Source organism: Carex rostrata, chromosome 23 (assembly GCF_964058835.1).
Source record: "Carex rostrata chromosome 23, lpCarRost1.2, whole genome shotgun sequence".
Classification (NCBI taxonomy): Eukaryota; Viridiplantae; Streptophyta; class Magnoliopsida; order Poales; family Cyperaceae; genus Carex; species Carex rostrata.
In genome coordinates, this window is record NC_135940.1 from 7,506,163 (window position 1) to 7,523,056 (window position 16,894).

Here is a 16,894-nt window from a genome sequence, read left to right on the forward strand (position 1 = left end):
AGAGGTTCATTTGTTAGAGATGAGGTTTGAAGCAATGGCTCCTTTTGTTTTGCTCCTTTATCTTTTCCTCTTGCCAAGTTGCTATTCCGCACCGATGTGCATGGATCAGTGTAAGCTCACGCGCGCACACGCACACACACATCACCTCCTATTTTCCTTCTCTCTTTCTCTTTCTTAAAAATAAATATCAATATTTTGAAACTAAGACTTTATATAAACACAATAGTAGAATTTTTTTTTCTACATACAAGCAATAAAATTTATGATGTCTAAATTATGTTTCTCTTTCACCTTAACTTGCTCTAGGCTTTTAGCAATTATTTTTTTTGTTAACTTCTTGTCTGATATCATGTTTCCTAGCTTGTTAATTAATTTCTTGAACAGCTTATCCGAAGAAGATAAACTCTTCACTGGCTTTTTGCGGCTACAACGACCGAGCTTGTTGCAGCACAGTTGACGACCTTGCAATTGAGGATCGATTCACAAAGATGAACATCTCTGATGCTGCATGCGCTCATGTTATGAAGTCAATTCTTTGCGCGGTAATTCAAAACTCTTAAATAATTATTTCCAAATCTTCACGGGTATATATGCTTATTCAATACGTAGTACTAAGAAAAGTACTATAATTCCTTTATGTGGTAAATAATTAAATATATATATAATTTACATTGGTAATCTAGTTCTCTCAATTTATATAAGTCTGTATATCCACATTATTTGTGGGAAGAAATTAATCATCAACATACAGCTGAAGTATATGCATGGCATGATGACACACAAAAATGCGATTTAGTTTGTATTTCTAACTTGTTTTGTGAGAATTTTTTTTTTTAAGAAATTAGATTTTTTTTTAATCCTCCGTAGTCGGTCGTTCAGTGAAAAGCCACATGCTGTGATATTTATATATATACCCTATATTATAAGGAATCCAAATGCTAGTCAAACCATGAATAGTTGCTAATTTAATATAAAACATGTATGTTATAATTATTAGCCACAAGGGTAATTCTATATATTTATAGAGCTAGTACCAAAGTCAAATCTAGAATAGTAAAATAAAAAAAAATACATACATGTGGCGTGATCCTGTAAAATTTCGAATATTGTTGATGCTAACAGCAATATTAATAAATTAACTCGCTTGTTTATTTTTTCGATTGAAGTATAACTAATCTAATATATTGAACTATTAAAGTTTTTAAAAAAAATTCTTTAAGCCATGAGTCAAATTGACTTTCAGTTACAACAATTGATTCAACTTTATTTTCGGTTGGAGTGAGACTGTGAGAGCCATTTGAGAGTTGCACATTTTGGAACGGTGAATATGATATTTTACAGTTTTTGAAAACCAAAAGCTAATTTTATAATTTTAGAGGGGTATACACGAGCTGTTTCATTTTTTATTTTTATTTTTATTTTTAATAACAACTACTTAAGTGTTTAGTATTCATTTGAATCAGCATCTTTCTTTTTGCCACAATTTGCTCTTTAAATGTTGTTATCGGACCCAATTAATTATATATAATATCGGTGCTTGGGTTCGTTCGTCAAAACGATTGCATACTTGTTCGTGCAATCACCTAAACAGTTTGGAAGCTTGCGAGTTTAGTGGTCATAGTGAAACCATTTAAATCTCCGTGTTTTTGTTCACTTCTTTTCTAGATTCGACTGACTTCACGGTAATAATTCTTGGTTTTTCATTCTGTTTCTGTTATATGGTTTTGTTGTTCAATTTCATGGTTCATTGAAATAATGATAATGTTAAGGTGTTGATTACTGGTTAAAATATGCAGTGGTACTGTGGTTGCACGTGAAGTGTTTGAGGAATTGCTTTAGGGAATCATGGCTAATAATGACCATGACTAGCAAGTCTCAGTATAAAATAATCGAAGATATGTGAAGTATATATTGTGGATGCAATAGACTGAAAAGAGTATCAATGCATCAAAGTTATTCAAGAAAAATGTTACAAGTAAATCAATTAATGATGTTTAATCATGCAATGTTCAATTCACAAAATCACATGTGCTAATTATAAGATTTATTTGCACACAGCAATGTAACCCCTACGCTTTCGACCTGTACTCAAAATCCACAAACTTCCCAGCTCTCTGCAACACCAAGCTGGTGGCCTTGTCATCTCCTACCAACTCCACAACCGACTTTTGCACAGAGACCTGGAACACATGCAAGGATGTTACTATTCCCAATTCGCCCTTTGCCACCAGCAATGCCTCCCCAAACAAGCTCTCTGACAGCTACAAAGCAGCTACCGATTTCTGCGCAGCAGTTGGCAGCGGTGCCACTGATCAGGCTCTCTGTTTCAGTGGCGGCACGTCAGTCGGATTTAATGGAACACAACCTGCTCCTCCACCTCAAGGTCATTAGTCTCTTCTGCCTTCTCTTTCAACAAAGTATTTGAAATGTGCCTACCCGAAGAATGAACAATATCTTATATGCCTACTTAAAACCTCTTATACCCTCTACTTTCTGATTTCTTATAACACAAATTGAAATGTACCATCTATGTAATATCTTGATGTCTCCCCTGATAGGTATATGCCTTGAGAAGATTTTCAATGGGTCATACACAAATTTTGCACCGCATCCTGATGGTTCCAACCGGGTCTTTCTGGCAACACAATCTGGTAAGATCTTTCTAGCGACAGTTCCACCTCAGGGGTCAGGCAAAACACTTGATATAGACTTGACAAACCCATTTATCGACCTGACTGATTTGGTTCACTATGACAATGAGTTCGGTTTGAATGGCTTCACGTTCCACCCAAATTTTGCGGCAAATGGGAGATTCTTTGTGGCGTACAATTGTGACAAGTCCAAGTCAGCCACCTGTTCTGGCAAATGCTCGTGTAACTCGGAGATTAATTGTGACCCATTGAAACTTGGAACAAGTCAAGGTGCGTTTCCATGCCAGTTTCATACAGTCGTTGCTGAATATACTGTTAATGGCACTTCAGCCTCTCCTAACATGGTACTTTCATGTTCCTTCAATTATCCATTTTGATATACAATATATTGCATGGTATATTCTTAGATTACATGCTAGCATTTTAGAATACTGTGTTTGGTATGGAAGTTGCATTTGCATTTATTTTGTCTTTTCACAAAACAAACAGTAGAATCCTACTATGTATGCATGAATTTTTGTCCTGCATGTTTTTTTACCAGATTTTAATTTCTATTTCTTTCTTCAAGGTCTACCTTATTGGTAAATCAAAAGAGCTCAGAAACAGCCTTAAGTTATCCAAAATAACAGTATTTGTTGAGTATGGAACCGGCTGATATAAACGTGATGAAAGAGCTCAGTAATGTTAAAGGAGGAAAATATATGGTGGGGATTGTTGATAATCCTATTCATATATTTGTATATTAATCAATAAAATACAAAGTATTCTCTAATCTTTACTGAAGCCAAACTCCCCCTCATTTTAAGATTTTTTTTTTCAGTTTCTAACTTTATATAATTAAAAGGAACAGGTGGCTCATATTGAGCTTCTATTCTATACAAAAAATGATGAAAAGTAAGGCTGACACTATTGTGCTTCTTTTCACTTGTTAAAAATTAGGCAAAAAATGCAAATCCAACTGAAGTTTCAAGGGTATTTACTATGGGGCTTCCGTACAATAATCACCATGCAGGAGAAATATACTTCGGCCCAACTGATGGGTATCTCTATTTTATGATGGGAGATGGCGGCAACAATGGCGATCCCTGGAATTTTGCACAGCTCAAGAAATCTGTGCTTGGGAAAACTCTTAGACTCAATATTGACATCATGCCAAGTACGTACTCAGCATGCAATGACTTTAAATAACATTTATCTAGGCTTGTGTGGAGTATCTATTAGTATGGTTTGCGGGGAATACCGATTCTTAAGCATTATTGGGAATCAGACACTGTCATAGAGTTTACAAGTATTCTATGGCTTGAATTATATTCGATGGTAACTGTGTTTGAGTATAATTTTTGTTTTTTTTTCAAATTAGTCTCACCAGAAGGGTTCTTTAAATAGTGAAGCACTAATGAGATATCAAACTCATCAGAACAAAGACAATATCAGTAGCACAAAAGCATAATGTACAAAAAAAGAAGAAGTGAGATTAGCATCTACAATCTGGTGTGGCAACTGCTACATAAATACTTGTATGTTCTAATAGAAATTTAGCATGACTTTGTTGCTCTGTTTTGTGTTTTTAGCTCAATCTGATATCGACAACCTTACTTTATGGGGAAATTATTCGATTCCAAAGGATAACCCATACTTCACTGATCGAACATTCAGGCCGGAGGTCTATACCTTAGGTCATCGAAATCCGTGGCGCTGTAGCTATGACGCAGAAAGGCCTGCATATTTGTTTTGTGGTGAAACTAGCGAGGTAATTTCTCTTCTCACTTCTTGACTGAATATCACTTCCATGCATAGGTGATTGCGATATATATAATATTTGCAAATTGCATGTTTGCTAATAGTTACCATATCAGAATTTTAACATACTACCAATGCACACATGTTCTCAATTGGGACCTAGCTGATACCAAATTTAAACCTGTGCTTAAAAAACTTTTACCATGTGGTCAAATCATTGAACAAACCTGTTGGAGAATAATTAGTAACTTTCTACAAATTACAATTAAAGAGAATTTCTTTTGGTGCTCAATTGAAGCAATCCTAGGAAAACCTAGAATAATAATACATCAATCAAGAATTAAAACAAATGCTCATCTCAAGTTTAACTGTAGGCTACCCTACACCATTAGGACAAATAGTTACAAAGAAAATCAGAACTATTTACATAGATATTGCAAATTACTCTATGTTAATAACTTAATATGTTCATTTTTTGATAAAAGATTATCTTATTAAAAATAGGATACATATGAAGAAATTAATCTCATATCAAAAGGAGGAAATTATGGGTGGAGGATTTATCAGGGCTATGATCTCTATTCCCCCCCATGGGCCCCTGGTCCTAACATTTCAGCCAACTCTATTGACCCCATTTTCCCGGTGATGGGTTACAATCGCTCAGAAGTAAATAATAACTTGGGCTCTGCTGCAATTGTTTCCGGCTATGTCTACCGTGGAATTACTGATCCGTGCTTGTATGGAAGGTATAAATAATAATTTTACATTGTAGTTGTAGTTATTATTTCTTTTTTTGTATTGCAATTTGTTTAGGCAAATTACCAACATATGCATTAACCTACAACATTTAAGCCTCAACCTGATTTTGTATTCATTAAGCCTTAACCCTCAAATAAACTTATTATTCAATTAAAAGTCAGAAAGCATTTTTTTTGTATGAAGCATCAATTATGTCTAAATTATGTAACTGTTTGTTACTTGCATGCTAATCTAGTCTCAACTTCACAAGAATTAACCTTGTCCTAAAAAGCAAAACCAGCCAACTGAAAATAAGTAAATTGAAAGCTGGTAGTTAAAAACTTGGACAGTAAACAAGTACGTACCAGCAGAGCATGCTTTGAAATTCGAAAATAGCATCAAGTGGATGTTTCACACTAAGTACCCTGTTTCATCATGGCAATTTAGGTTCATTTTCGGGGACCTATATGCAAACGACATGTTTGCGGGTGCAGAGACCCCACGTGGCAGCGGGAATTTCAGCAGAGACAGAGTCACCTTCACTTGCACCAAGGGTTCCCCCATTCCATGTGATTTCTCCGGCAAGAGTACACTCCCCTCGCTCGGGTACATATATTCATTCGGCCAGGATAATAATAGAGATCTATTCTACTTGACGAGCAAGGGAGTGTACCGGGTTGTCAGGCCGAGTTTGTGTGGTTACTCGTGCCCATTGGAGAAAAATATCCCTCTATCAGCACCGCCTCCATCCCCAGGGAAATCTACTGAGGCATCATTAGGTCTCAAAATGGAGAGTCCAGTTTTGTTGGTGTTAACTTGCTTGTTTATTCTTCTGGGCTTCAGATTTTAGAGTCCACGTGTACTCTGCCTACAGTTCCTTTTTTTTTTTCCTTCCTCTTTTTGCTTGATTTTTCTTTCTCCTTTCTTTTGTTAATGCAGTAGTATGTGGGATTCATTCATTTAGAATACAGACTCCATTGTTTTTTTGTATATGTTTGTGGGTGTCTTGTAAGCAGAGGGCGGGATCTATTGCCAAGTTAGGATTGCTTAACTACTTTCAAATTAATTTTTTTTAATAATGTATATTACAATTTAATTGCACTTTTTTTTACAGTTTTTATATGATTCATTTCAGCATCCCTATATCTATAGTTTAGGGTTTAGAATTTCATTTTGTGTTAGTAAAAATTTGAGTTCATATCTCAACTATCACACATTATTAATTTACGTTTTAGCCTATTCATTCTGAACTTTCGAGTTCCACTGCACTGTAGATCTGACAAGCATTCGTGATTAAAAAGGATCATTGACACGTAGGGCTGAGAAAATTACTACTTGCTCGTAATTTGTTCGCTAATAACTTTTCATTATCAACTCGCTCATTGTCAATTTGTTTATTAACTTAATAAACTAAGCATGAACAGACTCAACTTGCTCATTAAAAACTGAGTTATATGAAATTATGCCACATTCAATTCCAAGTAGTTTCATTAATTCTATAAAAAGCATGTTGTATATATTGCAATATTAAGACATGTTGTTTGGATTGATGAACAGAAATAAATTCAAAACAGTAACTGTTCAAGCACCATCGCACCTCCGGCAAGGGTTAATATCTCATATGCCCCTCAACTGAGTTTGAATTTCTTATTTCTCGAGTTTAATATATCTTATATAACCTTAACTCTTTCACATATTTCTTATTTAATAAAAAAACAATTTATCCTAGTCAAAGATATAAAAAATAATAATTTATTTTGTTTTAAAACAAATGGACAAAAATACCCTAAGAACTTTCTCTTTTCTCCGTTGTGTCCATAAATGATACTCTGTATTGGGAAGATGCAAGGGCCAAGGAGTCTTGGATCCCTAAATTACCTCTTATAAGATATGTAAGCGCTTTCTCCTCTTGTTAAATACTGAACAAACATAAAAGAGTTTTGAATTATCTCAACGAGGAAGAAATGTATCTTTTAACCTAAATTACAGAGCACACAACTTGCAAGTTGCAATTATTAAGTGCTCTGATTATCTTTGCCTAGATGCAACAAATGGTATCAGAAACTTGTTTCTGCGTTTTCTTAGATTTCCGTTAATATCACATTCAATCCAAATATAAATAGAAGGTTTTTGTAAAAATTCAATATTTGAGACAAAAATTGTCTATTTTTTTTCTTTCTTGTTAATCAAGCCTCCTGATCGCTTATCAAGAATTCCATAAACATTCAAAAAATTCTCTTCAGGTTAACAAAGGCATAAAAACATATTTAATCAGCTCGGTTCTGCTAATTTCTCAATGAGTTCATGCTTTTGTGCAGTTTAGCCAGTTATCTCTTCCTTGTACCCTTCATTTGGATTGTAATTATCCAAAAATGCACAAAATCTAGAAAGTGTGGTTTCCTTAGCCCATTATTACTCAAATAAATAATTATTCAGGGGCCATGACAGTTTTTCTATAGATATTATTCCCTTCACGTAAATTGATTTCTTAATCTTTTTTCAGGTACCAAATTTTTTATTTTGTCAAGGGTATTTTTGTCATTTTATTTGCAAATAGTATAAACTATTAGTTTGATAAAATTTTAAAAAGAATTAATGTATATTTATTAAGCTCAAGGGAAAATAAGAAAGAATTTAAAGAGTCAGGTGCTATACATGATATATTGAACTCTAGAAGAAAGAAATAAGATAATTAAGAAGAGTTGAAGGGCATATGAAAAATTAACCCTTTTACTATACGACAGTATGTCAGTATCTCACGATATATATGATTTGTGTTTATGTTGAGATTCTCTCAAATAATTGTCTCAAATAACACAATAATCAGGATGTAAAAAGAGTTAACGCTGTGTAATAGAGGATGATAGGAGGAGTCAAGAATTGATCAAGTCAAAGGAGGTGTATAAATATGATTAGTACTCTGTAATAGAAAATTAGTTAGGCTGTTAGAGCTAATCAATAGAAATTAGTTAGATGGTTAAAAGCCGAATTTTTTATTAATAGAAAATAAATAAATAAAATATCGGAAAATGAGATAGCTTTTGGATTTTATCGATATATAGGTACATCGGAATGGTTTATTCCGTCCAGCTACAGTGTTTTGGACGGAATAAACCATCTCATCCAGATTAGTGCTTCACTAATTTCGTTTAGCAGAAAAAGAAGAAAAAAAAAAATCTTGGACATGATAGATTATCCCGTCCGGTACTATAGCATTTCTTTTAAAAAAAATTTCATTATCTGAGATGAAACCATAAACAAAAGAAAAAAACACTAATCTGGACGGGATAGTTTATCCCGTCCAGAACATGGTAGTTGGACGGGATAAACCATCCCGATCTACCTATATATCGATAAAACCCATAAGCCATCCCCTTTTTCGATATTTTATTTATTTATTTATTTTCTATTAATAAAAAAATCGGATGATTGTTAAGCTAGCCTATACATGTATACATAGGGGGTGAAAACAGAGCGGATAACGCTGATATCATAACCACATCCGTCAGATAATGAGCAGATACGAATACGGATAGTAAACGGATATCAAAATTCAAAATCAAATCCGCCTTAAACAGATACAGATACGGGATGGATAGTCCACGGATACGAAACAAATAATTGTCGGATAATTAAGTTATACACATTAAGATACAAATAAAAATATAAACTTTAATATACAAGTAAAAATATGAGGAATATAAAAACAATATAAAGATACCAGATTTGTTTTATTAGAAAATAATAGAGAGAAAATGTGATGAAAATAAAATAAAAAAACAAATCAGAAATATAAAAAAGAGATCGGAATGGAGCTGAATGGAGAAAAGAAACGGAGGTAAAGAAAAAAAGAAAAGAAAAGAAAACTAGTGTATGATTAAGAAGTTAAGACGTGTTCCAATCAAACAAAAGTTTGTTATAGTACGTACAAATGTACAATGGCTATCTTCTTTAATGCTTAACAATAATGACATTAAAGAAGATAGCAAAATTTTGAATTCACGCCAACCGTAAAATTTTGAATAATTTCAAATAAAAGTAGCGCAGCGGCCAACGAGTTATCCGGATCTTATATCACATTTGTTATATAAATAAATTTGAAGCGCTTATCTACATAGTGACAAATCAAAAGTTCGGGTTCGGTTCGGCGAGTTCAAAAATTCGTGATTCGGGTATAATTCGGGAATGATTCGGTACACTACGGAAGCAAAAAAAAAAAAAAAAATTCAAGAGAAAACACCAGCAAAAAAAAAAAAAAAAAATTTCCGTTTTTTTCGCGTTTTTATCGCGAATAAAACGTGATTCGCGTTTTATTCGCGAATAAAACGTATTATACGTTTTTCTCCGTTTTGAACGGCGTTCGGTTCGGGAACATAAAAAAAACGTTTTATACGCGAATTATACGCGAATTATTCGCGTATCATGTCACTATGCTTATCTATACATCTCGCACGCTACTGGTGAAATGTTTTCGCGGGTTTGGAACAACCTGAGGGTTCGCGGATATATTCAGATATCCGTTCCGTTTATGGGTATAGAAAATTATCCCAATCCGTATCCGAATTAATTGTGAATAATAGATAGGTATTCGGATTCAAATTCGTGAATTATCTGCTCCGAATTAATTGTGAATAATAGATAATTATCTGGATTCAAATCCGTGCATTATACGCTCTGAATGAAATAGATACAGATAATAGGCGGATTCGGAGCGGATATCCGCCGGATCCGTTTTCACCCCTCAGTATACATTTGTACTAATAATAAAATTAAGAAAATACAATTTCATTCCTCTCTTTATCTTTTTTCTTTAAATCTTAATTAAACTGTAATATGCAATTGTATACTAATAATAAAATTAAGAAAATACAATTTCATTCCTCTCTTTATCTTTTTTCTTTAAATCTTAATTAAACTGTAATATGCAAGTCATAGTTATGTGACGATACATGTATCGGTGATGTATCACATGCAGTGATCACTCTTTTCAAGTAAATTAGTACATCACAACACGCGAATCAGTCAGATTATATTACGAAATATTACATTAGATTATACATGACCGCACGCGACTATACATGTCAAAACAACACAAAAATTATGTTATTATTTATCTCAAATGACAATTTAAATTTCAAACAATAAATTTATTTATTTAAACATTTTTTTTTATTAAGAATCAACATTTAATTTAGTGACAAAGATATTACTTTTCTTATAGGAAGTTGCGGGTTCGAAAACTGGAAGGAGCAATCATTTTTGGATTATTAAATAGTTAGATGGCTTGGCCTCCAATATTTACTCAAAAAAAAAAACATAATTTTTATTACATACTTAATTTCACACAAAAAAAAATCAGAGAGGGACGAGGATGTGAAATCGGTGAAGAGTCGGAAAAGAGGAGATGAATTTTAGTGGGTTTAATTAGCTAATTAGGTCTATAATTGCTAAATTCAGTTCGATTGAGGGTGCTCAGTTAATCAAGAAGATACGATAATTGATGAAATCCAAGGGTTTAGAATGCTTATCAGACGGGACCTGATCTGATGGGTATTGGAACACTCCCGCTCCCGAATATATACTGATTAATTACATGAGGAGAAATCCACTTACAATATTTAAAAGTTACAACATCTTATAATAATTTGGTATTGCGATTTTCAAAGTCCAAATAGTCGATCCAAATCATTAAACATGATCTCTATAAAATGTGCTTGAAGATCAAATTTTACATTTTTAAAGATTTTTTTAACTATTTATTAAATATTTTACAAAACTGTTGTTTTTAGATAGTTTTGGACCACTGAAAAACAACAGTTTTGTAAAATTAAAAAAATTCAAAAAAATATAAAATTTGATCTCCAAGCATATTTTAATATAGATATCATGTTAAACGCTTTAGATCAACTGTTTGAATTTTAAAAATTGTAAAGTTAAATTGTTGTAAAATCTTGTTTTTTTTTAAATTACATGGTAGAAGCTACCGGGATTGTTTGCATTAGCAAGTGCAGCACAGCACGTCAACCAAAATTTATAATTACATCCTACATGGGGCTAAAAACAGTGCCCTACTCAAAAGCATAAAACTGAGATAAAAGTCTATCATCTACAGCCCCCACCAACAGAATATAAGAAATAAATAAAATAATATAAACTATCTATTAATCTTCTGAAATTGGTTTAGCAGAACCGAACTTCCTCCACAGATGAAACTCACTTATAATCCTCTCTACCAACATTTCCGGTGGCATAGACTCTGTGCCCACGTTGTACACATAAACCACAGAGTCCATCTCTTTTCCTCACTTCTTCTTATTCTGATCTCCAAATATTGTAAGTGAATCACTTTTCTAATTACATACCCAATGGTTTATGAACGGTTTAGACTAGTCTAAAAGCCTCTAAGGTGATCGCAAAAAATGATGGGTATATATATAAATTACCTAAATTGTGTTTGAACCAGATCATTTCTTTAGTTTTTAAGTTTTAACCAAATTGGTAACTTTGTTAATATTCGGACTTTAACGGAGAAAAGACAAAGGAAAATAAAAAACAAGAGCTGGTAGTTGGGTGCTCTTTCTTGCGTGACTCGAAGTCATCGGATTGGGTACGTGATACGGATTCCCCTCAAAACTCGTTCACACTTGAGACTTGGATCCTGAGTCGTTGTGTGTGCTCTAATTAAGGGCTCCTTATAGAGCATATGTCAACGTTCTCGAAGCATGGAGGAGTTCCAGGCAAACGAGATGTTTGAATGCTTTCACATTGACAGATCGGAAAATGGAATAGCTGATGGATTGGCTAAAAAGGATAGAATCTATGGCTGGGAGGTTTTACTTTCCCATGCTTTCACATTGTCAAGCACTGTGTAGCACAGTGGCTGAGACATATGCCCCATGTGGCCCATGTGGGGGTTTCAGGAATAGATATTTTTCAATCTTTTCAGAAGGATGTGATTTTCATGTATCTGTGATTCTGTATGGCCAATGGGTTATGGGTCTTTTGGTAAACAAAAAAACAAAAAAAAACTTTTCAGGACGAAAGGACAACCAAGGACACCACTATTATTGAATATTGTTGACGGGGAATTTCATGTGCACCACTCCCCGTTCCCACCAAAATTTTATAATTATTTATTTACTATTTTAAATTAATAACTCACATGTTTAAATTAATTAGAAAATGAGATTAAATTATATTTAATATTATATAATGTATAATTAAGTACATAATATGTCTCTTCTCTGGTCTGATCGCTTTTCTATTCTTTTAGCATCAAAATTGTGTTCCTATTCATTTTTTCTTGCACTAAATCCATCTTTTTGACTGCTTTTAACACTCTCTATCATCATTTCAATCACGTTTGTTGGATTTGCGTCAAAATCTCTCATTTTGATAACTTTTAATCATCTCTAGTGTCATTTTAATCAAGTTTGTTCAAGATGATATCCGAAGAGGAAGAGTTCTTGAGATTTAGATAGGAGAAAACTGAGATTATGGTATTTTGAAAAATACAACATAAAGATGGAAATTGGAAAGAAAGTGTTCAAGAAGAATGGTCCAGTTTTAATTTAATCCTTTCTCGATTAATTGTAGTTTCAGAATTTTTAATATAATTAATTTTAATTTTGAATATATTTAATATATATCTAAATTAAATTAAGTAAACATATGAATTGTTTTAATTTAAAATGTAGAATTTGGAGAGAACACTACGTAATTTCATACTTTTTGAATGGTATACGTGAAATTCCCAAATATATTGATGAGTGGTTGAGGGTGTGCCGCAGTGCCGGTGTGGAATCGTTCTCTTTGAAATGATTACAAATTTTTCAACGAACAAATTCTTTTTTAATTAATGCGGTGCCAGACAGGTATATTTAATATTTTTACGACGAAGTAAAGTAGAAGACTTCTTGACCATTGACTTAATGAGTTGCGCCAATTATTCATGTCTATTCAATAATTTCAATTGGCGCGCCAGCTGATAACTGATAAGGTTGAACTACTTTAAAAAGCTGCCGCAACCCAGTCGTAAAAAAACACTAAACAGTGGCCATCTTCCCCAGGCATATACCACCCATTTAATTCCACTAATCAAAACAAGCAAACAAACAAACTAACGAACAAACTAATTGATTTGTTTGCTCGCTCACCAGAGATGGCCATTGGGTGCCTCTCTCTGTTATATTTCTTCCTCTTCTTTACTCTTCTTCTCTTTCCGCAGTTATCCGAGTGCGCTGGAAATGACAGTGACAGCGACCAGCTAGCACTGCTCGCCTTCAAGGCTGCAATCAGCAGTGACCCCTCAGGCGCCATGAGCTCTTGGAACACCAGTGTGCCTCTGTGCCAGTGGACAGGTGTCAACTGCACACAGCAGCGCGTCACCAGCCTTGTCCTGGAGTCTCTGAGTCTCGCTGGCACTCTGTCCCCTTCTCTGGCAAACCTCACGCGTCTCACCACACTACAGCTCGCCGGCAACATGATCGCCGGAGATATACCTCCTGCCCTGGGAGGCATCATCAGCCTCTCTCTCCTTGATCTCTCGGCCAACGGCTTTGTTGGAAGCGTGCCGCCGCAACTGCAGGATCTCTCCAACCTCACACATCTCAACCTCTCCAAAAACAGCCTCACCGGGGAAATCCCTGCATCCCTTGGTAAGTTAACCGTTCTCACATCTCTTGACCTGTCCTCAAACAACCTCACCGGTCAAATACCAGCGCAGCTAGGCAATCTTACTTCTCTTACAAGACTGCAACTCACAAGCAATAGGCTCACGGGTGCCATCCCGGCATCTCTGGGAAATCTCTCACGCCTCACTATTTTGGATCTCAGTAAAAACAACCTTGATGGAGAGTTACCGCCCCAGCTGGGCAACCTCCGTAGCCTCGTTTTCTTCAAAGTATCAACCAATATGCTCTCGGGCTCTATTCCGATTAATCTCTATAACTTAACCGCTCTAAATGACCTCGTCGGGTACACTAACCTGTTCTCAGGCGAACTTCCCTCTAACATCGGAAGCTACCTCCCAAACCTCCGAATACTTAATATGTATGATAACCAACTAACTGGCCTTATTCCTACTTCTTTGGCCAACATATCTGGTCTTGAAGAGATTGACTTGTCGCAGAATCAGTTTTCTGGTAAAATTCCTGCAAATTTTGGCATGCTAAAAAACCTTTCGTGGCTCGGTCTCGAAGATAACCATCTCGAAGCTAAGGAAGCGAGTGATTGGGATTTCATTCAATCTCTGGCCAATTGCACCATGTTAGACCACTTGAGCTTAGACACGAACAATCTGAGTGGAAGCTTACCTAGCTCGGTGGGAAATCTTTCGACTGGGCTGTCATGGCTGACGATGTGGGATAACCAAATAACCGGAGAAATTCCTTCGGAGATCTCAAATCTGCTCAATTTGAACACCTTGGGCCTCAAGGGCAACCAATTTAGCGGCAATATACCGGACTCGATTTGTCAACTATCAAATTTGGAAGCTTTGATCCTGTATAGAAATCAATTATCAGGACCTATACCATCTTGTATTGGAAATCTTACGCGTTTGAATGAGTTTTATCTTGACCATAATCAATTGCAAGGCGAGATACCACAGAGCATTGGCAAATGTAAGAATTTGAATATCTTAGACCTTTCTCACAATCGTCTGAGCGGATCCATCCCGAAGGAGCTCCTTAGCCTATCTTCCCTGTCATATTATCTCAGCTTGTCTCATAATTTGTTGAGCGGGCCATTGCCACCAGAAATTGCTCGGCTCCAAAGCCTTGGTTATCTCGATATCTCCTACAACAACCTATCAGATCAAATCCCTAGCGGTCTTGGTCAGTGTCTAGCATTGGAAACCCTTACCATGAATAACAATTTTTTCAACGAATCAATTCCGGTTTCTTTCAAAAATCTAAGAGGTCTAAAGGTTCTCGACCTGTCAAATAATAACCTGTCCGGTAACTTTCCTGATTATCTTGCCGAATTCCCCTTTTTGCAGCATCTAAACCTTTCTTTCAATGAACTCACCGGCAAAGTCCCGACAAATGGTATCTTTGCAAACCAGACTGCTGTTTCAGTACTAGGAAACAGCCAATTATGCGGAGGCATATCGAGCTTGGATCTTCCTACTTGCCCGGGTGAAGCACCAAAGAAGAAAAACCACTTGGTAGTAAAGATAGCAGTTCCTATTGCTTGTGTAATCCTCTTGGTTATCTTGGTGCCTTGCTTGTACGTTGTATTCATCTCGAAGAGAAACTCGAGGAGCAAAAGGCGCTCATTTAAGGCGGCGCCTTTAGAGGGCCAGTTATTGAATCTTTCATATGCAGAATTGGAAAAGGCAACCGATGACTTCTCGTTTGATAATCTGATTGGTGTGGGGAGTTACGGATCTGTGTTTAAGGGAAATTTGGGCGGTGATGAGTTGATAGCGGTAAAGGTGCTTGATCTCCAGCAGCAGGGAGCATTCAAGAGTTTCATGGCAGAGTGTGAGGCCCTGAGAAATATCCGGCACCGCAATCTTCTTAAAATACTGACGGTATGCTCGAGTGTCGATAGTTCAGGTAGCGAATTCAAGGCTTTGGTATTTGAGTTTATGCCCAATGGAAATCTCGATATGTGGGTGCATCCAAAAGCGGATCAGAAAATCGGGTGTCGGAACCTAACACTTGCTGAAAGAGTGAACATAGCAGTAGATGTGGCTTCAGCGGTCAACTACCTGCACAATTATTGTCCAACACCAATCGTGCATTGTGATCTGAAACCAAGTAACGTGCTTCTCGATGACGACATGACTGCTCACGTCGGTGATTTCGGCCTAGCAAGGATCCTTCAAAAGATAAATGGGAAGGGGTACAAAGCACCCTCCACGTCAATTGCTGTTAAGGGATCCATTGGATATGTTCCTCCAGGTAATATTCCCCTTTGTTTTTTTACCTCTTTTGATCTTTGATTTCTACACATCAACTAAGTACATATGTAGATTAAATATAGGTTATGGTGCTGATTTTTTACTATTAATTGTTTTTGTGAAAAATAACAGAGTATGGTGTGGGCAACCACGTCTCGCCGCAAGGTGACGTATACAGCTATGGAATACTCCTCATAGAGTTGTTCACAGCGAAACGACCAACTGATGACATGCTTAAGGATGGCCTCACTCTTCAAAAGTTTGTAGAGAATCAACTGTCAAACGGTTTGCCAGCCGCTCAGATCGTCGATGCATCGCTTATTTCAAAAGAATCAAGCGAGTTGGGCGAGAGGTTAGAAACATGCCTAGAATTGATTCTCAGAACCGGCCTTTCTTGTGCAAAGACAAGACCAAGAGAACGAATGAAGATCAAGGATGTTGTAACACAACTTGTCAATGCAAAGGAGATGCTGCTCCTATAAATGGAATTTTTGAGGATATTGTACAATTTAGGTTTTTTATTTCTATTTTTATTTGACTTGGGTAGAACGTACTTTCTTCATTTTGGTGAAGTCTTAATTAGAAGCAATTGGGTTTTTAGTCTACGGTATGCAGGTCTCCTTGAAACACTGATTGTTTTAAAATAATCAGATCTCTGTAAAACCTTTGTACTATCTCATACCAGTAAATACAATTATGATTTACATTTTCCTTCAAGGGTTAAATCAAGATTTGTGCTAGGTTGGTACCAGTTCTGTTCCTTCGGTGGTACATGACTGATTCGTGACCATGGTGTATTTTGTAATCTCTCCATAAAGCGGGTGCAAATACATAATTGATGAATATGGTTATGTAA

At 35.6% G+C, this 16,894-nt stretch overlaps 2 protein-coding genes and 1 long non-coding RNA gene across 4 annotated transcripts; 2 read left to right on the plus strand and 1 right to left on the minus strand.

Annotated features, from left to right (window-relative positions):
* Positions 1 to 6,264, plus strand: LOC144575003 (HIPL1 protein-like). The gene is made up of 8 exons (XM_078325118.1): positions 1 to 110; positions 385 to 542; positions 2,059 to 2,383; positions 2,559 to 2,995; positions 3,591 to 3,807; positions 4,223 to 4,401; positions 4,896 to 5,137; positions 5,577 to 6,264. The coding sequence occupies exons 1-8, from the start codon at positions 20 to 22 to the stop codon at positions 5,977 to 5,979; spliced, it is 2,052 nt and encodes a 683-aa protein (XP_078181244.1). The 5' UTR covers positions 1 to 19; the 3' UTR covers positions 5,980 to 6,264.
* Positions 3,210 to 5,632, minus strand: LOC144575004 (uncharacterized). Of its 2 annotated transcripts, none has more exons than XR_013518337.1 (3): positions 5,495 to 5,632; positions 3,632 to 3,762; positions 3,210 to 3,524 (listed from the first exon to the last, which is right to left on the minus strand). It is a non-coding gene; the product is annotated as an uncharacterized LOC144575004 (long non-coding RNA). The 2 variants fall into 2 exon arrangements; XR_013518338.1 differs by lacking the exon at positions 5,495 to 5,632 and adding an exon at positions 4,323 to 4,898.
* Positions 6,265 to 13,192: 6,928 nt separating the features above from the next.
* On the plus strand, positions 13,193 to 16,749 carry LOC144574662 (uncharacterized). The gene is made up of 2 exons (XM_078324668.1): positions 13,193 to 16,039; positions 16,171 to 16,749. The coding sequence occupies exons 1-2, from the start codon at positions 13,291 to 13,293 to the stop codon at positions 16,518 to 16,520; spliced, it is 3,099 nt and encodes a 1,032-aa protein (XP_078180794.1). The 5' UTR covers positions 13,193 to 13,290; the 3' UTR covers positions 16,521 to 16,749.
* The last annotated feature ends 145 nt before the right edge of the window (positions 16,750 to 16,894 follow it).